The following is a 26,268-nucleotide window of genomic DNA, read 5'->3' on the forward strand; positions in this document are numbered from 1 at the left end:
TTGCTTCCTCTAGGGCTGTCAACTCCAACCACGTGGGCGGGAGCAGGGCGGAGCGCCTTGACTCACTTGTAGCGACAGCCCCGCCTCCGGCCCCGCCCCAGTCCCAGCCCCGCCCACGTCCGTGTCCTCTTGCGGGTCTCCATAAAGTTCATTTGGCGGCGCAACGCGCAGGGGCTTCTGGGAGCCTACTGCCTTAGCCAATCAGGAGGAGCGGGCGAGCGGCGCGAGAAGCGGCGGCGGTGGCGTAGTGAAGAAGCCGGGAGCGGGTGGCGGCGGAGGCAGGTAAGGCGTGTGAGGTGTGGGCGCCCACGCGGCCCCGAGCCTGGGCCCGAGTTCGGGGCCAAGCCTCGAAGCAGAACCCCGAGCCTAGCTCGAACCCCCATTTCGCGTTCGTAGCCACGAGGCTCGCGCTTCCTCTCTTGCCGTGGCTGGGCATGCTGGCCGGCCGGCGACTGCTCGCCGAGCGTTGTGACTAGGCTCTTCCGAACGTGGTCCTCCTCACTGGTGCGCTGTCGCCACGCCCACCCACGGCTGCCCAGCGTCACCCGGCCTGGCTGCCCTCTATGGGGCGTGAGGGGCGTTCTTCTAGAGAATGGCTCTTCCGGTGAAGGGACGCCCAGCGAACCCCTGTCAACTCTTGTCTCCTTTTACGGATAATCCGACAGGATGCTAATGGTTGCCTCTTCGGTTGTCTCACCCGTTTCTGGATACCCTGTATCGTGTCTCCTGTAAGGGATGCCCAAGTATATTGGGTCCCTTCTGAAAGAAAAATCACCCCATGTGCGACATGGTGTCGCCTTCAAAGCGAATTGAAGCCAGCCTGGTCTACATTAGACCCTGCCCCACCCCTACCTCCCTCGATGACTTTCAGCACAAGCGAAGGTCAACCCTTTAATAATACTAATAATAGAAATAACAACACCAGTAGTAATATAAGCTCCCTATAGTGAGTTGTAAGACTTTTAAATAATGTGACCCATACTTTGAGTGTCTGCTACATCCCACATTCCCCCCACTCCCAACCCCCGTTGGACATGCTTTGACCTAAGGGCTTGTTCTTGGGGTTGGATGTCTGTTTTATCTGCCCTCTTTCTTGGAGGGCATTCAAACAGGGGCATTAGAGTATAAGCCTTTCCTCGATCTCCTTGTCGTCACTGCATTTTTTTGCTTAGTATTTAGGTTTTATTTGTCCTATGTATTGTTTGCCCCCCGCCCCCCCCTGAGAACATGAGTACCTACTTAGTACTTAGGTTTGGCACACAATAAAGTAGGTGCTCAATAAATATCAAATAAATGAATGTTACTGATATTATAGGCTTGTGAATGTGGTGGTGAATGAGACAGGCTTGTTTCCTGGGAAGACATCACACACATATTTTAAACATAGATATTAAAACCATCAGATATGAACTGTTGGAGCTGTGGTGAGCTTGGGTTCTCTCTTCTCTCTTCCCCTCATATGTGTGGTCTTGCGTGTCTTTTATGTATGTGGATATTTCTCTGGAAGCCAGAAGAGTGTCTGATTCCTTGGAGCTGTAAATTACTGATGTGGGTGCTGGGACCTGAGCTGGTGTCCTCTAAAGAGCTATAAATTTTCTTAACTGCTGAGCCATCTCTCTAACCCCTGAGCCTATAAGGTAGATGCATTTAGAGGGGTGTGTGTGTGAGTAAAGATCAGGAAGGGGACCCAAATATGTTATGGTCACTAGTCATTTTAATTAGCAAACATTTTTTTAAAGATTTATTATATATAAGTACACTGTAGCTGTCTTCAGCCACACCAGAAGAGGGTGTCAGATCTCATTATGGGTGAGACTCACTAGTCATTTTAATTAGCAAACATTTTTTTAAAGATTTATTATATATAAGTACACTGTAGCTGTCTTCAGCCACACCAGAAGAGGGTGTCAGATCTCATTATGGGTGAGACTCACTAGTCATTTTAATTAGCAAACATTTTTTTAAAGATTTATTATATATAAGTACACTGTAGCTGTCTTCAGCCACACCAGAAGAGGGTGTCAGATCTCATTATGGGTGAGACTCACTAGTCATTTTAATTAGCAAACATTTTTTTAAAGATTTATTATATATAAGTACACTGTAGCTGTCTTCAGCCACACCAGAAGAGGGTGTCAGATCTCATTATGGGTGGTTGTGAGCCACCATGTGGTTGCTGGGATTTGAACATAGGACCTTTGTAAGAGCAGTTAGTGCTCTTACCTGCTGAGCCATCTCAACAGCCCCCAGCAAACATGTTTTTAGTTCTATTATGTGCCAGGCTTAGCTCGATGCTCAGGATTCAGAGTTAAATATCTGTGAACCTTCACCTACAGAAGAAGTGGTCACAATTGCTCCACTAGGGAAGAATGTCTAGAAGGTTCAGAATAAGTAGGGAGGGCCTTCTCTGTGTCTGTGGTGGGGATGCTTGTGTACTTGACAAGTACAGGAGTGAGAAGGGAAGAAGCTGCCAGGCTTCCTGGGGAGCAGAAAAGTGTCAGGGTACAGCTGAGGAAGGCGGTAAGTGTTGAAGGTGGTGCATGGTGCTGTCTATTCTACAGAGCACCTCATGCAACCATGTCACAACCTGAGGTTGAGGTGCCACTGATGGGTCTAAAGTGGGAGATATTTTGGAATGGCCACTTTGGCTACAGGGAGAGTGGAATAGAAGAAATGGGAAGTGTTCGGCTGTTGAGGTAATTGGGAGGAAGGCATGAGGGTCAGAGCAGAGGGGAAAGGTGAGGGTGTGACTTGTCATGAGCTTTGAGAAGTAAACTTGGTTATAGGATGGTCTCAGGGGAGAGGGGAGACAGATGGTTTCTGGCTAAATTCACTGTTATGGGGACCCAAGGTGAGGAACTAGAATTGTTGCCTGGCACCCACAGATCAGTCAGGAGTAGCTAACTATCAGATAGACAACTAGAAATAATTGGTCTGGAGAAAGAATTAGATGGAATTTAGAGATGCAGCAGTCTTTTTTTCCCTTATAGTATGGCTGTTTATAGCTATCTCTCCTTTGTTTCAAACAACCTAAAGCTTGAAATGTTTTGTAGCTTTACACGTTATGTGTATACATGTGTGTGTGAGATGCATGCCCGTATGATTTGGATGTCAGAGGTCAGGAGGCTTGAGGCTGCTGTCGGTGTTCTTGTCAGTTTTTCAGACAGCAGTTCTCTCTGAACCTGGAGCCTACCGATTGGCTAGACTGGCTTACCAGTGTGTCACCCAGGGTCTGCTGGTCTGTCTGTCCCTCCCTCAGTGCTGGTGTCAGATCGATGCCACCACGTTCAGCTTTATCCCACTCACATCCTCATGCTTGTGCACATTTCCCAGCCAGCTGTCTCCTGTTTGTAAGGTCTAAAGGCCACTTTACACCTATGCCACCAATGCACTCAAATAGTTGCTTAATCTGACTCCAGTACATAGTTGCTGACTACTAAAAAACCTCAAACACTGCCAGAAATTTCTTTTCTAAGTTCCCGTGCTGGTCTGTAAGGTCAACTAAAGAAATAACCTCATCCCCTCCCTCCAGTAACTTCCAAGGGTGTTTGGTGTACTAGTTACTTTTTGTTCATTGCACTAGGAATTCATGCTGTGAAAGAAAAAGGACAAGCCAGACTCAAGGACACTTAGAAGACAGATGATCGATTAATAAATAAGTAGCCATATGCCTGGTTTTGGCATGCGCTTCTTAGGGGATAAACTGTAGAAATGGGGGGACTCCTTTAGGTGGAGTGTCTTAGCATCTTCTCAAAGGAGACCTGTGAGCAGAGCCCTGAACTGATTAAGGGGATAGGCTCTGTAGATGCAGAGGAAGTGGTTACTGCAGAAGCCAGTGGCAGCTGTGAGTTTGGCATATTGGAAGAACCAAATGGCCATATGGCTGAAGAACATAGTCATGGGGAAGAGTGGGAGCAGAGGGCAGGGCTCAACTCAAGGACAGATGATGGACACCTCAGCACACACAGATCTCATACATGCAACAGGACTGTCTGCTCAGCTTTCTGGGCACTTGGGATTACAGGCAGGCAATTACCATCACATTGGGCTGGACTTGAGTTTACAGATAATGGGGGCTATTGAAGGCTTAGCCTTTATTCTCTCCTCTCCATATAGAATTATATTTTAGTTCTGAAAACTAAAGCTAGGCCCCTGAGCATGCTAGGCAAACATTGTACCACTGCATTGCATTCCCAGTCCTGGTTTTCAAGGGCTAATTCCCACTACTAGGCAGAGAACATACAGGTAGCAGAGGGGTCAATATAGGAACAGAGAAACCTGCCTAGAGGCTACTGTGATCTTGATGAGGCATGTGTAAGTGGCCTGGAGTAGGGTGATAGTGGTAGAATAAACAGAAATGGATTCAAATAGGTATTTATATATTTTAAGAATAAATTAACTCATAGCAGGTATCATCAGGGAACAAGGAGGGGCTTCTCACTAGGCTCAACCCCTTAAAGGTCCTATCACCTCAGAACATTGCCACATTGGCGCCAAAGCTCCTAACCCACTGAAATCTTGGATCACATGCTTCAACTGTATGTAAATCATAATATTAGGTTGTGATTTGAATTGACCTTAATGCTATTTATTTACTCAGTGGTTGCAATGTGGCAGGGGAGGGAGGTATAGTTACTTAAAGTTTTCAAAGATGAGTCACAGAGGGAGTAATTATCTTGCTCAGAGTCTCACAATACAGGGATGAAATAGTTGTTAGGAGCTTGGTGGGTGTTTTCATTTGGGAAAAATGTAACTAGAAACCTGGGCAGGGCATGAACAGGGATGGCCATGCATGGTAAATATGTAAAGTTGGAAGCAGTGTCACTGGAATCCCTGGAAGTGGGGCCCAAGAGGTTTTTAGTAAGAGCATCATATGGAAAATGATGTGAGAAAAAAGAGTAAGTTGACAGGAGGCAGTGGCTAAAGGGACATGGACTACACCTATGTATAATATATAGAGTATACCTACATATAGTAGTATATAGACTACACCTATGTATAGTATATATATATATATATACCTGACCCACAAGGTGCAAGGGGAGAAATAACTCCCTCCTGCAGGTTGTCTTCTGACTTCCACATTCACACTGTGACACACACCCCTCCCCACAAATGAAGTCTAATAAGTTATTGGTATTACAGTGTCGGAGTTAGCAGAGTGAGGAGTACTTGTGAGGTAACAATCCAAGGTCAGGTGCAGATGAAGAGGAAAAGCGTGAGTTAGAACCAGAGAGACAGAAACCTAGCCACACGTTATCAGTGGACAGGGTAGCTGGTAGTGGTGCTTAGAAAACTACACTCTGACACACCCAAGCCAGACTGGAGCTTGAGTGCAGGGACAGGCGTGGATGTGAGGGTCACTGAGAATTAGGGGCAGTGAGCAGCTGTGAAATAGGCAATTTAGAGCCAGTATTTCTGGCTGTGGTGATGTTTGTTTCTTATTAACCCTCTAAGTAAGAGCTGTTAAGTATATAGCTCAGTAATTTTTTTTTTTTAACCTGTTGTTCATGCCTGGGATCAGTGTATATTGAGATAGAATTTCCCATTACCCTTGCATCCTTATCAGCTCAAGTTACCACAACAGAAGACCATAGATTGAGTGGTTTAAACAGAAATTGGAGCTGGCTTTGGTGCTTGTAGTCCCAGCATTCTGGAGGCAGAGGCAGGATTGTGTTTTCGAGGAAGGCCCTTTAGCTACATAAAAAATTTTGTTTGTCAGAACAAAACCAAACAATATACAAACAGGAAAAAAGAAAAAAAGCACAACTCCCCCCTCCTGAAATTTCTTATCTTAACTGCTTTGAAACTTGGAAGTTCGTTAGTGGCCACCATCTTGCTCTTTCTGTGTGCACGTGGTCTCTTTGACATAGCCTCAGGATATGGAAGACAGGAGCTCTCTAGCATGATTTCAGAATGCTACTGATTGCATATTCGAACCCCCACCATTTACCACTTTATTTCAAACTCACTGCCTCCCAAAGGCCTCATTTTCTTATGGCATTCCTTTGTCGGATATGACTTCAAATGAATTTTGAAGGGCCACAGTTCAATCCACAAGACCCAGAAAGGTATGTCATGCTCACTCTGAGTCCGCACTCCCTCTGAACCCCTAATGGTAGCCCGTATTCCAGTTTCTAGCAGCATAGATTAGTCTGTCTTGTTTTAAATAGGTGCGTGCAGCTTGCCCCCTTCATTGTGAGACTGGGCTGTAGTTTGATCTTTTCTGTTGCTGTGTGGTGTACTAGGGTATGCATACTACCTGAAAGACAATTTTGTATACATAGTGATTTTTGAATTTTTTGAGGGGGGAAGGATCCTGTATTGTTGTTTGGGTTTAGTAAAATCTATATTGCTTTCCTGATTATTTTCCAGGGGGTCATACTGTCTCTAATGGTGTGTACCTTTAAAATGTACTGTACTGGATGGTTTTATGTCAGCTTGACATTGCTGGAGTCACTGAGAGGATAAAAACTCAAGAAAATGCCTCCATAAGATCAGCCATAGGGAAGCCTGTAGAGTGTTTTTTCTCTCTCTTTTTAAAAAAATATTTTATTGGTTTTAATTATGTGTATAAAGGGGGTATGTGCACATGAGTGCACTGCCCAAAGTCTGAGGGGTCAGATCCCCCTGGAGCTGGGTTTACAGGCAGTGGGTGCTGGGAGTTGAACTCAGGATCTCAGGAAAAGCAGCATGTATCTTAACCACTGAGCCAGTCTCTCCAGCCCTCAGGCCTTTTCTATTCTTAATTAGTGATTGATGTGGTGTGAGGGCCCAGCCCATTGTTGGTAGCACAGCTCTAGTAGTGGTCACGGTTTCTATAAGAAAGCAGGGTGAAGCCGGGCAGTGGTGGTGCACACCTTTAATCCCAGCACTTGGGAGGCAGAGGCAGGCAGATTTCTGAGTTTGAGGCCAGCCTGGTCTACAGAGTGAGTTCCAGGACAGCCAGGGCTACATAGAGAAACCTTGTCTCCAAACCAAACCAAACAAAAAAAGAAAGCAGGGTGAGCAAGTTGTGGGAAGCAAGCCAGTAAGCAGCACCCTTTGATCTGCATCAGCTCCTGCCTCCAGGTTCCTGCCCTTCTTGAGTTCCTGTCCTGACTTCCTTGGATGATGAACTATGGTGTTGATGCATATATTGTGTAAACCCTTTGTTTCATCCTAGCTAAGACACCTAGTTTGGTTTACAGAAGAGTTGCTCAGCTTAGAAACTATTCGTATTATGGATCAACTAAATTTTTAAAAAAGATTTATGTATTATTTATATGTAAGTACACTGTAGCTGTCTTCAGACATACTAGTAGAGGGCGTCAGATGTCATTACAGATGGTTGTAAGCCACCATGTGGTTGCTGGGATTTGAACTCAGGACCTTCATAAGAACAGTCAGTGCTCTTAACCGTTGAGCCATCTCTCCAGCCCCCTGGATCAACTAATTCTTTGTTGAAGGTTATGCTGTGTGTTGTAGGATGTTTAGCAGAAACCCTGGCTCCCACTCTCTACACGTCAATAATGTATATCTTTTGCCCTAAATTTTGATATCCAAGAGTATCTCAGAATATTGACACACTTGGCCCCAAGGAGGCAAAGTCACTCCTAGTTTGGAACCAGAACTTAGAAAAAAGACTCAGAGTCAGAAGCCTTTACACTGTTGGTGTCCTGTCTGTCTATGCCAGCTACAAGATGGAACCTGCTGTATTCCTAGGTAAAGAGTCACCTCTAAAGAGTTGCTCCTTCTCAGGAGTTTGAAGATAGATGTTTGGACAGGCCCTTAGAAATCATCATGGACATTTGCAGTCACAGGATGAGCGGGTGGGGGTGGGGTGGGGTGGAGCTTCCTGGATCCTTTCTTGCTTTCTAGCTAGGATTTCTACTCCCCGACATCCCAGAGCTCACCAAAAAGTTCCTTATGTTGATCATTTGTGTTTCTGTGTGCTACTAGGTTACTTCTCTTTGCTACTTGGAGATGAAATAGTACAAGTGACATTTTCTGACACTACACGTTCCCTTCTGCAGGCACTGACTCGTTTGTCCTGGGCAGTCCTTAGAAAGATTCTCCTTTTCTGTATGGGTGAATTGATTTTACTCTGTTTCCCCAGAAGACTGTTAGGAATTTTGGTCAGGTCTCTCTTTTACTGTCTTATATGACTATAAAGAATTACCCAACAACTTGCTGTTTAAGTGTGAATGAATGTACATGTATGTATTCCTGTGTGTAAATATAGGCATATGATATACCATATATCATGGTAACATGCATGTTGGTCAGAGGATGTTGTCTCCTTCCACCATGGTCTCTTTGTTTTTTTTCTGATAACTGTGCCAGGCTAGCTTCTGAGGGTTCTCCTGTGTCTGCCACTTATCTCCCCATAGGGGTGCTGGGATTATAGATGCTCGCGCTGTTACAGAAATTCACATCAGGTTTCTATTTGGGTTCTGAGTGCTTAATGAACTACTATGTGGGTACTGAGGTCCTCAGAACTGGTGAGGGAGCTGTCCAGCACTTTTTTCTTTTTAACTGTTTAAAATTTCAAAGATATTTTTCTCTGTGGCTATGGTGGCTCTGGTGCCTCACACATGTAATGGAGGCAAAAGGATCCCCTTGAGTTCAAGACCGTGAATGGCCATTTAATGAATTCTAGACTAGCTTGGCTACAGAATGTAGCCCTGGCCATCCTGGAACTTACTTTGTAGACAGGCTGACCTTGAACTCAGAGATCTGCCTGAGATATATATATATATGTGTGTGTGTGTGTTTGTGTGTCTCAATCTCGTGAGTGTGCCTAACTCACATTATAGATATACTAGCTTTGAACTCAGGGATCCACCTGCTATATATCAAAATCNCCCCCCCCCCCCGTGTGTGTGCACTTAATCCTGGGCCTGTGGATGCTTAGGCAGAGGCCAGAGATCAATGCTAGGTGTCTAACTCTTACTGCTTTTGTCTCAACCTGGAGCTTGTCCACTTGGTGAGACTGACCGGGGCAGGAGGGAGGGGAAGCTACTTCCTTCCTGTAGTTCTCTCGTCTCCATTTCCTAATGCTGGGATTGCAGGTGTACACCCCTAGGCCTGGCTTTTCAACTTGGTACTGAGGATCCAAAATCAGGTCCACATTCTCCTGTAGCAGGAACATTCTTTATCAGTTAGTCCCTGGCCCCTAAATGTCTCTTTGACAATGAGTGTTCACCTTGATATCCATCTGTGCACCATGTGCATGCAGTACGCAGTACTCTTGGAGGCCAGTAGGGGACATGCGACAGCGAGTGATCTTAACCCCTGAACTATCTCTCCAGTCCATGATAACCTTTTATTTAAAAGTGCCAAGGAGGGATGGAGAGATGACTCACCGGTTAAGAGCACCAACTGTTCTTCCAGAGATCCTGAGTTGAATTCCCAGCAACCACATGGTGGCTCACCACCATCTGCACTGAGATCTGATGCCCTCCTCTGGTGTGTCTGAAGAGACTGACAGTATACTCACATACATAAAATAAATAAATAAATCTTTTTAAAAAGATGCTGAGGAACTGGTGGTGGAGGCGCACGCCTTTGATCCCAGTACTTGGGAGACAAGGCAGGTGGATCTCTGTGAGTTTAAGGTCAACTTGGTCTACAAAGTGAGGGAAGGACAGCCAGAGTGTGCTACACAGAAAAAAAAAAGTTCTCTCTCCCTTCCCCCCCCAAAAAAGTGCTGAGGAGTAAAACCAGGACACTGTGCTTGTTAGTTAGGGAGTTGCCTCCCCAACCTTTCTTTTATTTTTTTCTGAAGAGCAGACATACTTGTTTGCTTGCATGTTATCTATGGCTGCTGTCCAACTACAATGGCTATACTGAATTGTGACAGTCTGGCCTAAAGCTTAAAATAATCATTGCCTTTTCCTTGCTCCTGGGAGACACAGACCTGAGCGGGCTGCCTCCGAGGCCTTTCATGCTTCCCTTTGAATTCTCAGTTTTTGAGGCTCTGAAGACTCTGGTCTCTGGAAAGTGTTATGGGAGTAACAGATTTGAAACGAGAACCACAGAGTTGTAGCCATGTCTGGGACGGCCCAGTGGTCATTTTGCTTTTGAGAAGGTGTGCCATGTAGTCCAGGTTGGCCTCAGACTGTAGCTATATTAGTTACTTTCCTGGCTGCTGGGATAAAACACGGTGACAAGAGCAGTGTAATGCAGAAGGTACATTTCTGCTCAAAGCTTGATAGTCTGAGGTGGGGAAGACATCATGGCAGGAACATGAGGACCAGCATCTGCTGTTAGGAAGAGTGATGAACACTTGCACTCTGCTGATTTTCTCCTTTTTATTTAGTGTGGGGTCTTAGTCCGTGGAAATGTACCACCCATATTTAGGTTGGGTCTTCCTCCTTAATTAACCCAGTGCAGGTAGTTCTTCACTGCCATGCCTGGACACTAATCTAGATGATCCCTCAAGGTATGATCAGAAACTCAAATCCTGGGTGACCATATATTTTTTTTCAAGTTGATAATCAATAGCCAAGGTGCTTTTGAATTCCTTATAAAGCTGCTTCCAAATGCTTGGATTATAGGCATGTGCTAACAATGCTCTAGGCAGTAGAAGTCTTTAAAGAACTTAGTGAACCTCCAATCTTGAAGTTGTCACAAGGCCTGTTAAGTAAAAAAATTCTACTTATGGATGGTGCTTAAAAGCAAAAGGAGAGAAACCAGTGAGCTAGTAGTACCAGGAACAGGTGAGCTCATTTTGATATGGCAAGCAGGAAAATCGTAAGAGGCCACTTAGAATACTGAAGGGGCCGTTTTATGAAGACACTGACTTAGGATGGTTTGGAAGTGCTCAGGAGTTGGTGTTTGTAGGTGTCTGTTCTTTCCTGGCTTGACTGACTATTTAACATGGTTACTTTAAGAATGTGGAAATGACCATGTCTTTCATAATTAAACACATGCTTTAGCCTTGTGGTGGTGGTGCAACGCCTATAGGATGAAAATTAAAGTGGCAGGTTTTTCTAATCCAGCTAGCTCCCAAAATAATTAAGACAGAGACCTGTAAATTTACTCAACAAGCTTTAAGTACAATAACTGAGTAGATATTCCTAACCCTTTATGCTATCTAGCTACTTCTCAGCCACACGCCCTGAGTTACTTGCATTTAGTCTCTCCATGAGAGCTCTGCTGTAGCTGTTTGTCTTCATGGATAACTCCCTTAGCAACTCTTCCTCATGCCCAACCTCATGACAGCTGTCTTCTTCCTCTGCCTTGTGCCCTCCTTCTCCTGGACCCTCACCTGCCTCAAGGTGAACACTTTGTACCTTGATCTTTCTGCCTTGATCTTCTCCCTTGGACATCGAACATCCAGCCTTTCTATTTCCTCTGCCCAGTCATTGGCTTTTCAGCCTTTTATTAACCAGAGATAATTCGGGAGCATTTTTTACACCACACTGGTCTAGGAGATTCTCAATATTCATGTGTCCTGACTGTAACTAGATCTTGGAGCACAGAAATCAGCATCTGAATGTATAGTTCACAAGATCAAACCCCAGTACAAGCCTTTAGTCCCAGCAGAGGCAGGTGGATATCTTAAGTTCAAGGCCAGCTTGATCTACTGAATGAATTTCAGAACAGCCAAGGCTCCACGGAGAAACCCTGTTTCAAACAAAAACCAAAACCCAAAACCAAACAAACAAAAAACAAAAAACCCTTCACATGTTTTAGTAGCAGTGAAACTGAAATTACTTGATGTATTTTCACTATCTATCTATCTATCTATCTATCTATCTATCTATCTATCTATATATATATATGAGTTCATTTTACTATATATGCAACTGTAAGGATTGTTTTAGTTATTTTTCTGTTTGTTGTGACCAAATAACCTGGCAAGAAACAATTTAAAGGAGAAAGAGTTCTTTCTGTGTCCTGGTTAGTTTTATGTTAGTTTGCCACAAGCTAGAGTCATCGGAGGGGAAGGAGATGTCTCCATAAGATCAAGCTATAAAGCGTTTTCTTAAATAGTGATTGATAGGAGAGGACCCATTCCGTTGTGCGTGGTGCCATCCCTGGCCTGGTTGTTCTAGGTTCTGTAAGAAAGCAGGCTGAGTAAACCATAGCGAAAGTACCCCTCCATGGCTGCCGCATCAGCTCCTGCGTCCTGGTTCCTGCTTGATTTGAGATCATTTCCCGACTTCCTTCAGTGATTTACCGTGATCTGGAAGTGTGAGCCAAACAAGTTCCTTCTTCCCCAACTTGCTTTTGTTCATGGTGTATCATCACAGCACTAGAAACCCAACTAAGATGTTGGCTCCCACTGAAAGGGCTGCATTCCATATCAGGGAAGGCATGGTTACAGGAGCATTGCAGTCACAGCCAGGAAATGAACGAATAGAAGAGAGGCTGTATTGTAAAACCTCAAGGCTTTGTCCTCAGTGAAGGTCTTCACCTGCTGAAGGTGCACAGTGTTCCCTAACAAGTGCCACCAACCAGAGACCAAGTGTTCTAACACATAGTTCTGTTTATAGGAAGCCTTTCCTATTCAAACCACAAGTATTTGCATCCACCTTATTTGAGATTGCTAATGTGCCCCCTGTGGGTCATGTGTTGTTTAGACATTGAATGACAGGTGAATGTGAAGCTGCATGAAGAAACAGAAGAAATTGTGGACATCAGTTATTTTCTTTAATTTTCTCAGCATCTACCAACCCACCAGCACCTCTAACTCTCAAGGTTCAAAGACTATATTCCAAAGATCTGAGAGGGGATACCAGGGAACTCCAGGCTTTTGAGTTCAAGAGTAGTGCAAACAAAGTCATTTTAACTGCTTCTATGTTTACTCTAAGAGGAACTATTTTCGTTTTAACCTTGTGACCTATCTTTAAAGTTAATGCCCTTGAATGCTCATTTCAAATAGTCTTTATCTCCCAGCTGTGGACTTATGGTGGAATGAAGGCCCTGCACATGAGCACATGCTTCTCTAGCTAAGGATAATTGTGTAGTAAACTAACATTTCAAGTGCGGAGCTAGACCAGTGGCATTTCATGTGTGTGGTTGGGACCGCAGGCTTGGAACAAAGAAGCAAAGAATAATTAAGACCTACAGGTAGAGCAGTCAAGCTTGAGTCTCCACACCCACCTCAGGCAGCCCACAACCAACCTGAAACTCAAGCCCCAGGGAATCTGATGCCCTCTTCTGACTCCTGTGGACACCCATACCCACACCATGTACTCTCACACAGACACATGCACATACACATCAAAATGAAATGTATAAAAACCTTTAAAATTGAGCTGCTATTTATAAGGAGTTGTCTATCTTATTTTTGAGACAGTGTCTCACATTATATTATAGACTAGCCTAGAACTCAGCTTTGTATCCCTAGGCTGGCCTCAAATTTGGGGCAATCCTGCCTCAGCCTGCTGAGTACTGGGGTTATAGTTGTGAGCTACAATGCCCCTATATACCTTTTTTTCTTTTTAATAATAAACTTGTTCCTAATATTTCCACTTTATAATTTTGCAGATTTATTTATTTTTTTATGTGTATGAGTGTTCGTCGTGCATGTGTGCAAGTGTACCATATCAATGCAGTGCCCACTGAGAGGAGAAGAACATGTCAGATCCCTTGGAGCTAGAGTGACAGGCAAATTGTGAGCTGTCTTGTGGGTTTTGGGACCCAAACAAACCTTGAGTACTGTCTAAGAATAGCAAATGTTCTTAATCACAGAGCCACCTCTCCAGTCCCTTAAAGATTTAATTATATGTGTATGTATGTGTGCCATATATTTTTGGTTGCCCTTGGGGGCCAGCAAAGAGTATCAGATCCTCTGGAACCAGAATACAAGCAATTGTGAGCTGCCTGGCATGAGTGCTAAAAACCAAACTGGGTCCTCTGTAAGATTAGGGAGTATTCTTTACTGACGAGCCACCTCCCCAGCCCTTAACTATTTTTATGATGTCAATATATTTTACTTTCTGTTAATTTAATAATGGTAGGAGTTAAAAATATTCACTTCACCAAGAACCTTGTATAAGGATGGAATAGTGTACATACACAAGATTTATAAATGTGTATTAGCTGGTAAATAGCTCCCTCAATCTTTCTTTTCTTCTTCCTCTCTCTCTCTCTCTCTCTCTCTCTCTCTCTCTCTCTCTCTCTCTCTGTGAGGGGGGGGGGAACTAAAGGTATGTGATACCACTGCCCGACTTATAGCAGCACTTTCTTAAAAAAGTAAAATATTTTTATTTTATGTTATGTGTGTTTTACCTGTATATGTGTCTGTGCACCACATGTGTTCATTGACCTCAGGCCAGAAGAGCATGTCAGATCTCCTGCAACTGGAGTCACGGTTGTCGTGAGCTGACAGGTAGATGCTGGGATTAAACCCAGGTCCTTAAGAGCAGTCAGTGTTCTTAACCACTGAACCATCTGCCTCTCCAACTCCTATTATTTTTTTAAACATTTATTTAAATACAAAATAGTATTTGTATGTGTGCTTGTATGTACGTGTGGAGTCATGCCACACCACATGTGGAGGTCAGAGGAAGACTTGCCAGAGTTGGTTTTGGAGTCAGTTTTCTTTCCATCATACGGACCTCAGGAATTGAATGTTGGTTACAATAGCAAATGTTCCCCCATGAGTTCAGTCATCTTTTCAAGCTACAGCCCTTTGAATCAGTTGTTAGAGAAACAGGTGGCCTTATTAATTATATTCATGGTCTAAAAGATAGGTGTTATTTATATAAATATAATTATTGTTAGTAGTTGCAGTAACGAGTCAGATATCATATGTAATGAGGCCTTCAGTAACCTTATAAGAATGTGCAAATGGAGTCCAGGGTGTGAATAATAAACATGAATGTCTTCTATATTCAAGAAGACATGGTTGTGTTAGAATAAAGTGAGACTGGGTTTACTTAGAAGACACTTAGTGTTTCTCTGATCTCAGTCCAGCATATGCTGGGCACGTAACTGAGTTCTGTGGTCTAGAGTTACCATGGAAAGCCTGATGGAAGGCCTTAGGCTGCAGCAGTGCCTTCATCTTCTTTTCTTTGGGGTAGGTCATATTTCTAGACAGGGTCTCACTGTGTAGCCCTGGCTGTCCTGGATCTCACTCTTGACCAGGCTAACCTCAAACTCACAGAGATCCTTCTGCCCTTGCTTCTGGAATGTTGGGATTCAGGTGGACTGGTGGTGATGCCCTTTTCTCTCAAGATGAATGTGGAGAGATTGAGGTATAGAGGGATTGTTCTTCAGTCAGCCTGGAGCTTGCCACGTGGCTTTCATTTCCTTATCTGTGTTGGGTCTGCAGGAAAAGGCAGGAATTCTAGCCCGTGGCTTAATATGCTTGCATTTGTTTTGGTGGTGAAATCAATCTTGGGGCTGTCAGTATTCACAGAAATGATCTGTTCACAGTCTGACTCATTTTCTCTGTCAGGCCTGTTCTTGGGCTACATTCAGGAACAAATCCTGCTTGTTGATGAACTGTTCCCCTTTCAGTTTACAAAAAGTCCTGGAGTTTTATTATCTTGTGATAGATTGAAGCAGAGATGAAGCCTCCCTCCCCCTTGACTTGTTTTTTTTTTCTTTCATATAGCATCTGCATCTCCAATGGATACTGAGGGGTTTGGTGAGCTCCTTCAGCAAGCTGAACAGCTTGCTGCTGAGACTGAAGGCATCTCTGAACTTCCACATGTAGAACGAAATTTACAGGAGATCCAGCAAGCTGGTGAGCGCCTGCGTTCCCGTACCCTCACACGCACATCCCAGGAGACAGCAGATGTCAAGGCGTGAGTACTGGTGGGGAAGTGGTGTTGGACTTGGTAGTTTGGGGGCAGATTAGTTTCTTCTATGACAGTCACAAGCCAGATAGACAGGACCTCAGAGTTATAAATAGATCAGTAAACTTTGCTTTGTTTCTGTGCAGCTCTAGGTTTTTAGAGTGGCAGCCTGTTTGTCTGACCAAGCTGAGAACCCATATCATAGGATGGGGGAGCTCTGTTCTGTAGTTCCTGCTTGAGTTTGCAGGCTATTGAGTCATAAATGGCCCTTGTAAGCATGTTAGTAGATATGGGTCGTGCACGTAAGTGCTACCCAAAGCCAGAAAGCACTCAGCGGTGAACAGAGTTTTTAAGGGTAATTGGAAAAAATTGATGAATGGTCAGTAAGGAGAAGCCATCCAAGTGAGGAGTGATTCTGTCTGCTTATTGTCCAGTGACCCCAGAGGCTGTCTCTAAAAGGCTTTGAAATGCAGTGCTCTCTGGCTGATTGTAGAAACAGGAAGGTGGGTGAGTCCCAGGAGATTAAGACTTTGTGGAGAAACGCTGATTAACAGGGTCATACAACCTTAGCAGGATCCTTACAGAGGATCTTGGTTGGGTAAAACACAAACCCAACAAAAAAACCAAAACCAAACTGCTTTCTGTGAAAAATATAATTGAACGGTTATTTACTGTGTATGTATCAGAAACTTCCTTATACATTAAGTCATCACAGCCAGCATCAAGACAGTGATCCACATATTCTAATTGAAGAGCAAAGGTTCAGAGAGAGGCTGGTGCCTTTTTCAGATTATACAGCAGGTGAGTGCTGAGCCAAGATTCAGACCCAGTAAGGCTGACTCCAGCTCTCATGTTCCTGCGTCTCTGGAAGGATCCTGGAGAGAGACGTGAAAGGGGTTCTGCTACTGAGATTTTGTTGGGTCCAGAAAGACATTATGATTCTGTGTAAGTCAGGAGAATGTTTAGCTAGTCTTCATTCTGTGAACTTGCGAAAGACTGGTGATGATCTGAGGCATTGTATGTTTTAGGAACTTGGTAAATATCAAAGTCATGGGGAGGCTGCCTTCCGTTTCTAAGTGATTGTGAAAACAGCATTTAGTTGCTCTATGCAGTCAGTAGTATGCTATGAACATCCCTTCCCTTGATTGTCTTGGAACTTGCTCTGTGGACCAGGCTGGCCTCGAACTCAGAGATCAGCCTGCCTCTGCCTCTCAAGTGCTGGGATAAAAGACGTTTGCTACACTGTTTGGATCTTGTTTTTGTCTTTTTAAACTATCTAGCCTTGTAGCAAAATGCTGCCAGTAGCTAACCTACACTGGTCCCCAACACCCTGTAGATATTTCTGCTAACTTGCCTTCCTTGTAGTCCCCAAACTTCTGTTTCTGGCTGCCTACAGTTTCCTTGATTTTAAGCAGACAGCTTCTGCTTATGCAAGGATGCCGAAGGAGCAAAAACCCATGGATACCCGCTGAGTTGCTATAGTTATAATTTAATTGCATCAGCTTTACAGCCCATTAAGAGCAAAAAGGGAAGATGTTTTCTTGGTAACAATTATCCGTCATATTCTGTTTCTTGTAAATTTCCATTCTTCCCATCCCTTCTACCTGAAGTTCATTATTTTAGGGAGGCTGGGAATTGGAACACTGAAAGAATGGATATAGGGTGGGGCAGGTTCTTAAAAAGAAACCAGAGGGCTGATGACTGTATTTTTCCATCTTCTTGATAGGCAGAGACACAAAGTATGATGTGGATATTTTAGTACATGCTGGATGAGGGCAGAGAAGAGAACTGAATAGGATTTTTTGTGAAATTTTTTTTTCTTTAATTTTTAAAAAGTTACTCTATGTGTATAGGTGTTTTGCCTGTACCACATGCATTTTTATTTTTAAAGGAAGAGAACTTTTTTTTTTAATGAAATCCTGCTGTTCCCAGCTGGCCTAAAACATGCTATTTTCCTGCCTTGACCTACTGAGTATCTAGGGTTACAGGTGAGGGTTACAGGTGTGCCAACGCTTATAGCTGTAGGGAACAAATTTGATACCAGTTTTGCATATGTGTACTTGATCTTTTAAAATTTTGGACTTTTTTTTTCCCCACCACACATAAAGAGTATGCCTGACATATATAGAGCAGGGGTTTGTAGACTGTGGCTCATGAGCCTGCTGCCTATCACATCTTCTGGGAACATGGCCACATTTTCTTGTTTTATATATCGACTGTGTAGCTTTTTTTTGTGTGTAACAGAGCTGAGTAATAGCCACAAATTATATGGCAAACTGCAAGCTGAAACGTTTCTTATAGAAAAATCTTACAAGCTCATTGTGTGAGTAACAGAGTATATGTGTATATTCCCATTAAAACACAGAATATTACCGGTGTCTGTGGTTGTCCATCATCACTTGTCTGCCCACATTTCTCAGCAGAAGTAGGTCAATGGATTTTTCCATTACAATGGGAGCCAAACAACCTAGAGATGTACAAAGAAAAAGATAGTGACCACTCTCTTACCCCAACTTTATCCTCCAGGGTAACTATTATTAATAATTTGTATAATCTTTTACAGTTTTCTTCATATCATGCGAATCATATCTAACATAATTTGTCCAAGGCTGCATAGTAAATGATCATTCGCTCTGATAATTTTACTAAGCTGTCTTTTTGGCCACTTTGTGTTTGTCTGGTACAGGGTCATCGTTTAATGTGACGTCAACCCTGTGAAAGCAGCGTCATCTCTACTTTCTAAGCCAGGTAGTAAGTGGACAACTAGAGTCAAATTCAGCTTGGTCAATAAAAATCCCTTTTGGTGAGGACTGGAGAGATGGCTCAGCAGTTAAGAACACTAACTGTTCTTCAAGAGGACTCGAGTTCAATTCTCAGCACACACATGGCATACTCTACTATCTGTAACTCCAGTTCTGGGAGATCCAACACTCACACAGACATACATGCAAGCAAAACACCAGTACATATAAAACAAAAATAAATAAATTAAAAAAAAAACCCTTTTGGCATTTGCCCTAAGGTACTTTCTGTTCTCAGGAATTGTTATAGTCACTCTTCTGACTAATTGTCAAAACTTGAGAAGTGGGAGAGGTAGGGATTGATGTTCATGAAATGTTATTTAAGATTTCTTTTTTCATTAGTAAATTGTAGATGAAGTTTGAATTCTTTTCTTTTTCTTTCTTCTTTTTCCTAAACCTTGTATGTACTGGGAACAACTTTTGTGTTTTCTACTCTTTTGGGTCTCTGGAATGTGACTCCAGCTTCTGTGGCTTTCTGATCATGAAGATTGTGCATCTGTCTAGACTGTTAGGATTTGGGCTGATAGAAGGCAAGGGCCTGAAGAGATGAATGTTAGAGGTGTAGCTTTCTGGTAGAATTCCTGCCCATCGTGTGAAAAGTTTCCGGTATAACCATCCTTACCTAAGTCCTCACTCACGCTGTAGATCTTTCCCTCTTACCCCCTCTTCCTCACTTTGTAGACCAGGCTGGCCTCGAACTCAGAAATTCGCCTGCCTCTGCCCCCGGAGTGCTGGGATTAAAGGTGTGCACCACCATGCCTGGCTACAATTTTTTTTTAAAAGTGAGTTTGGGTGTTTTGTCTGCATGTATGTCTGTGTTCCACATACATGCCTGATGTTTGTGAAACATGGAGCCATCTCTCCAGTCCCCAAAATAATCTTTAAAAGACAGAAAAACAGAAGACTGACACTTATTTCAAAAATTACTGGAAAACCACAGTAATTCCCAGGGTTGGTCATCCATATCTATAGTATCAGCAGGAAGTGTGAGGCAGGAGAATGGCGAGCTCATGGTCTGTCTGGCTTACAGAGTGAGTTCCAAGACCAATCTGGGCTACATAGCATGAGCCTGTATTTATAAACAGAAAACCACACTTATCAAGATTGTGTGACATGAGGATGGATTGCTGGAATAGAATTACAAGTCTAGATGGGGCTCAGTGGTTAAGAGCACAGGCTGTTCTTCAAGAGGACTTGGATTCAGTTCCTAGCACCCACATGGTGACTCCTCATTGTCTGTTACTTTAGCTCCAGGGGATCTGCCATCCTCATTTGGCCTCTATGGGCACCAGGTACTCATGTGATGCACATACATAGAAGCAGGCAAAAACTTCATATACATTAAATAAATCTTTTAAAAAAATCAGTAGTATGTAGTATCTGTGGTCTTAAAACAACTCTAAAAATATTGAGTTTTCCCTTTTCTCCTATTAAAATATAACAGCTATAATTCTATAATTATGAGTCTTAAAAGTTTATTTGGTTATGATTTTTCCCCAAATAAAGCTATTCAGACCATTGAACATGGAAAGAGGAAAGAGTAGTAACAAATGAGTAACTGAATGTCTATATACAAAAGAATAAACTTGGTCCCTATCTTATTCTGTTCACAAACACTAACTCCAGCTGGACTCTAGGTGTAAATATAAGAACTAAAATTATGAAACTCTTTGAAGGAAATATGTGCATCAACTTTTCTGACCTCAAGAGATAGGGATGTAGCTCACTTGGTAGGGTGTTTGCTTAGCATGCACAAGGCCCTGGGTTCAGTCCCTACCATCATAAACTTTGGTGGCTATGGTGATTTAAATGAGAATGGCCTTCATGGACTTATATATTTGAATGCTTGGTCCCCACATACTAGGGACCCTCCAGTCTCCCTCTGCCTGCTGCCTGCAGATCTGGATGTAAGCACCAGCATCGAGCTTCCCTGACTGCTGCCTCACTCTTTACCATGATGGCCATTAGAGTAACTTGAAACTGTAAGCAAGGTCCCAATTAAATGATTCCTTTTATAAGTTGCCTTGGTCATAGTGCCTCTTCATAGCAATAAAACTTAGTTACAACAAAGACAGTGGTACATGCCTGTAACAGCACTCTAGAGATGGTGGCATCAGAGTCAGAAATTTAAGGTTATCCTTGTCTGTACAGCAAGTTCAGGGCTAGTCCGGGTTACCTGGGTTTCAAAACAAACCAACAAAAATTCCTAATCTTAGATTTGACGGAGCTGTCTAGGATATTAGGCCAAAAGTATATATATTAAAAATGGATCAGTTGAATTTAATCTGCATTAAACATTTGTGCTTCAAAGGCAATTGTCTAGAAAAAATTATGTTTTAGGGAAAAATACTTGCCATTTATTTAAATGATAATGAACTTATATTCAGAATTTTAAAAAATTACTATGTGTATATGTGTATGTGTGCATGTATGTATGTATGTATGTATGTCCACTTGTGTGGAAGTTGGGACAACTTGCCAGGGATCAAACTTGGGTCAAGTTTGGTGGCAAGTACTTCGGTTTTACTGAACCATCTCACTGGTTCATGTTCTGTTTTATTTCTCTTTAGCCTTTTACAATTTATTTATAAAAAGACAACTTAATTTTAAAATGGCATAAGAATCATTGCCCAGTAAGTGGGAAAATGTTCTGTGTCATTAGCTACCAGAGAAATACATGTCACAGCCTCATTGTGATACCACTTCATATACCTTTTAGGATTTCTCTAATCAAAAAGACATGTAATAGTGTTGGTGAGAATGTGCACAAAGTTGAAATGACCCTGGGTGAGTCTTCTTTCATGCATTGTTGATGGGAATGTAAAGTGGATCTGCCTTTTTGGCACATAGTCCAGAGTTCTTCAAAAGGGTAAATATATATAACCTAGTGATTTTGTTTTTAGGTCTATATCTAAGAGATGCAAACACATACTACACAAAACTTGTCCATGAGTTTCAGTGGTAGGTGTCCACTAGCTGATGAACACGGGTAGTAAATGTGACCTAGTCATGTAATGGAATATGATTTGGCAAGAAAGGGCATTAAATATGACTTCACATATGTACTCCATGAATAACCCTAAAAGTATATAAGTAAAAAAAACTGGTTACAAAAGATCACATATTGTATCATTCTGTTTATGAGTGATGCCCTGAATAGGCAAATCTGTAGAAAAAAAAATAAGTGGGGAAATGGGAGTTGATTAGTGAAGAGTAGAGGTTTTCTTTGGGAAGCAATGAAAATGTTCTAAAGTTGATGGTGGTGATGATTGGATAACTCTGAGTGTACCTAAGAATCACCACAGAATATTATTCTTTGGATGGGTAGATTGCACAGTTAGAGAATTGAATCACAAGTTTTTCTTTTTCTTTCTTTTTTTTTTTTTTTTAATTAATTAATTAATTAATTATATGTAAGTACACTGTAGCTGTCTTCAGACACTCCAGAAGAGGGCACCAGATCTCGTTACAGATGGTTGTGAGCCACCATGTGGTTGCTGGGATTTGAACTCAGGACCTTCGGACGAGCAGTCGGGTGCTCTTACCTGCTGAGCCATCTCACCAGCCCCTAGAAGTTTTTCTTAAAGAGCAAGTGATTCAAAAGTATGTACGTATTTGCTGATTTAAAAAAGGAAATACTGGGAGGCAGAGGCAGGTGGATTTCTGAGTTCGAGGCCAGCCTGGTCTACAGAGTGAGTTCAAGGACAGCCAGGGCTATACAGAGAAACCCTGTCTCAAAAAACCAAAAAAAAAAAAAAAAAAGGAAATACTTTAAAAATACTTAAGATTTGTCTTAATTGAATATGGTTAAGGCAGAAAGGGAAATGGCTATCATCAAGGCAGTTTTCTACTCACAGATTGCCTAGAAACAGGCTGTTACACTGTGTAGCCCACCCAAGTGAGTACTGGAATTGTCTGGGAGCCAGCTGTGTGGTAATGTTGAAGGGCCTGATACAAAATGCCATAATCTTACATGTTGAAACCCTGAAACCCAAAGCTCTGCAAACTGTAATTCTGGTGGTCAGATGGGAGGGTACAAAGCTGGGCTCTGCAGAAAGGATTGGCCACGCAGTATAGTGGTGATGGAAACATCACCTCAGAAGCCACTTCTCGTCAGCATGTACACTCCTCCAGCTGATGAGGTTCCAGAAGGTTTTAACAAGTGAAAGCCACATTTGCCTGAAGAACCTGGCAGCTACTAATTGCCTCAAAAATAATCACATGCGTGGTACGATGAGAGGTACTTAGACAATGGTGCTCGTTTGATTGCTAGTATTATTTCTGCCAAATTTGTGGTTTTATATGACTTGGCACAGATTGGATTTATATCTGTGTACCCAAATCAACACAGAAGCATAGAAGACATGATAGGGGATGCTTATATTGATATATATCATAGAATACATTTTAAAACAAGCAGAAAAAAAAATCATGCTATTTTATATCATTGCAGTTATAAAGCTTGTGGTACACAGCTTTAATCCAGAGGTAGGTGAATCTCTGAGTTTGAGGCAGCCTGGTCTACTGAATGAGTTTCGCGGGACAGCCAGGACTACACAGAGAAACCCTGTCTCAAACAAACAACAAGCATAGCTGGGTATGCCAACTGCCAATTGTAATGATACATGAATAAAAGGCTTTTATTGGATATTTGTGGATTGAACTCAGGGCTTTATATCCTTATAAATTTTGCCTTTTTTAACCTATTTATGAACATGGTTTTCTCTTATCTTTTGTTCGTCTTAGTCACTGTTTTATTACTGTGAAGAGATATCATGACTAGCCAGGCGTGGTGGCACACGCCTTTAATCCCAGCGCTTGGGAGGCAGAGGCAGGNGGATTTCTGAGTTCGAGGCCAGCCTGGTCTACAAAGTGAGTTCTAGGACAGCCAGGGCTATACAGAAAAACCCTGTCTCGAAAAACTAAAAAATAAAAAAAATAAGAGATACCATGACCAATGTAACCCTCACTTCTCCTACCCCTAAGAGTTTTTCTGTGTAGTCCTGGCTGTCTTGAAACTCCCTCTGTAGACCAGGCTGGCCTTGAACTCAGAGATCTACTTGCCTTTGCCTCTCGAGTTCTGGGATTCAAGGTGTATACTACCACACCNAACCTGACAAAGCAACTCTTTTTATAAAATGTTCTCTTTTATAAAATGTCCTCTTTTATAAAAGAGAATATTTAACTGGAGGCTGAGTCCTTGTCATCACGATGGAGGCATCACAACACTGGAGAAACAACTGAGAGCTTTACATTTGTGATCCCAAAGGGAGGCAGAAGGAAAGACTGGGCCCAGCATGAGCTTCTGAAACCTCAAGGCCACCCTCGGTGATACACTTCTTCCACCAGGGCCACACCTCTTAATCCTTCTCAAAAAGTGCCATCCCATAATGACTAAGCATTCAGTATGAGCCTGTGGGGGCCATTCTTATTCTGACTATCCACATAGTTGTATATATTTGCTCACACTTGTAAAAACATTTGAATACAGGCTATCCATAATATTTTGTAAAGTCATCCATGAAATGTTCCCATGCTGTTATGTGTTTAAAAGACAAACTAGCTGGGTGTGATAGGGCACACCTTTAGTCTCAGCAGAGGCAGGCAGATATTCTCATTCTACACAGTGAGTTCCAGGGCACCCTAAACTACAGACCAAAATTGTTACACATGCACATATACTCATGCACACACTCACACATGCATGCAGGTGCAGGTGGGGGGTTGAGATGGGGCTTGAAATGTAGCTTGTTAGTAGAGTACTTGCTTAGTATCTCAGAACCCTAGATTTATTTCAGGACAGCCAGGGCTACATAACAGAGAGACCCTGTCTTAAGAAACAAAACAACCAGCCGGGCAATGGTGGCGCATGCCTTTAATCCCAGCACTTGGGAGGCAGAGACAGGCGGATTTCTGAGTTCGAGGCCAGCCTGGTCTACAGAGTGAGTTCCAGGACAGCCAAGGCTATACAGAGAAACCCTGTCTCGAAAAACAAAACAAAAACAAACAAAAACCAAAAACCAAAAGAAGAAAAAAGAAAAAGAAAAGAAAAAAAATGAAAAAAAGAAACAAAACAACCACAGCAAAACCCACCGGGTTCAATACGTATACATACCTCACAGACAAATAAATGCCTTTTGTGCTTGTTTTGATACAGAGTCTCATGTAGCCTAGGCTGACCCCAGGCTCTATGAAGCAAGATGACCTTGAACTTCTGAGCCTCCTGTTTACATCCCAAATGCTGGGACTATAGGTGTATACTTTTGTCATTATGTCTGACTCTAATAAACATTTTAAATTTTTAAAATTATTTTTTTTAGAATTATATTTTTTGTATTTTGATTTTTTGAGATTTTTGTCATTCAAGGTTATAATTATATAGGATTGTGTCTTTTGGAATCATAGCCCAAACCCAATCAAGAGGCAGATAGAGTAAGAATAGGGGTTTTCATTGTGGTTTCTGTAGAAGGATGGTAAATATGGTTAGAATTAGTTAGGGTGGGGAATTCTTGTAGGCTCTGTCTGAGGTACAGGGGATGTCTCTAGTTACCTGGTACCTGGCTTTGGCATGGTTGGGAAAGAAATATTGTGGCTCTGATCACCTGTGAAAATCTGATGAAGGAGATGATTGGAATGTGGGATGTGGATTGATTGGTGTCGTAGGGTTACTATTGCAGTGATATGATACCATGATGATGGCAAAGTATAAAAGGAGGAACCATTGATTTAGGGCAGGCGTGCTGGAGGAGCTGTAGCAGAACTTACATCCAGATCCAAAGGTAGCAAGCAGAAGGAGACTAGACTTGGTGTGGGTTTCTGAAACCTTAAAGGCCACCCTCTAACAAGGCCACACCCCCTCATCTTTCCCAAACAGTAACTTGGAAGCAAGCATTCAAATCTGTGAGCCTGTGGGGACTATTCTCATTCGAACTGCCACAGTTGGAATGTTGGTGTAGGTAGGAAAGATGGGTTTGCAGTGGAGCTTAGGTAGCTCTTGGGAATTGAGGGGGACAGCCCTACAGTGTCAGCAGAGCCCCCCATATCAAAGCATCAAACACAGGAAATACAAAGCTATGACTAATGTAGAAAGTAAACAGATAAAATGTTCCCTGTGAAAAAGAGAGGAATATGGTGATGATGACCGGGACCCTTTAATGGACCTGACTTCAGAATGGTATGTAAATATTTGGCATATTTAACAATAAAGCTTAAGTTGGAAAAATTCCTAAAATGGAAAATAAAACAAGCTTAAATGCTTATCAGTTAGTGATAATATATTTACATTATATTTTAATATGTTATTTAATATTTAATGTGTTGTTACTGGTAGAAGGCTATTACTGTTTTCTGAAGACTTATATATTGTGTAGATCAAAATACATTATTAGTTATGGTGGTGAGACTTTTGTGACGGGAAAAGGAAACACAATTAGAACATCTGAAGTAAGCCTGAAGTTCAGTGTTTTTAAATTTGAATTGAAGGCAGTAATGTTAACTCATGTTGTAATTTGTCACAAGAAACCTAAGACAAAACGAAAAACTCCCTTTCTAGCTCTGCTTTTGAAGAGGCCTAGGAACAGTACAGCAATCCTGGTTTTCCAGAGAATTATCTTTAAAGTTCTTTAAAGGTGACAAGGGCTCTTTGGAGAGTTGGCTGACCTCTGAACTGTGTTTAAGACTCACCTGAAGCTTGCCATGTCAGATGGCACTTATAAAGACTTCCTGGT

The 26,268-nt window shown here is 42.5% G+C and overlaps 1 protein-coding gene across 1 annotated transcript in view; it reads left to right on the plus strand.

Annotated features, from left to right (window-relative positions):
* Nucleotides 1-214: 214 nt before the first annotated feature.
* Nucleotides 215-26,268, plus strand: part of Nup93 (nucleoporin 93) — a 101,081-nt gene continuing 75,027 nt past the window's right edge. Inside the window, exons 1-2 of the mRNA XM_021219972.2 lie at nt 215-282; nt 15,557-15,749. Of these exons, the coding sequence (XP_021075631.1) occupies nt 15,571-15,749 (179 nt within the window). The 5' untranslated portion in view covers nt 215-282; nt 15,557-15,570. The remainder of the gene's footprint in view (nt 283-15,556; nt 15,750-26,268) is intronic.

The sequence above is a fragment of the Mus pahari genome, chromosome 20, assembly GCF_900095145.1.
Source record: "Mus pahari chromosome 20, PAHARI_EIJ_v1.1, whole genome shotgun sequence".
NCBI lineage: Eukaryota > Metazoa > Chordata > Mammalia > Rodentia > Muridae > Mus > Mus pahari.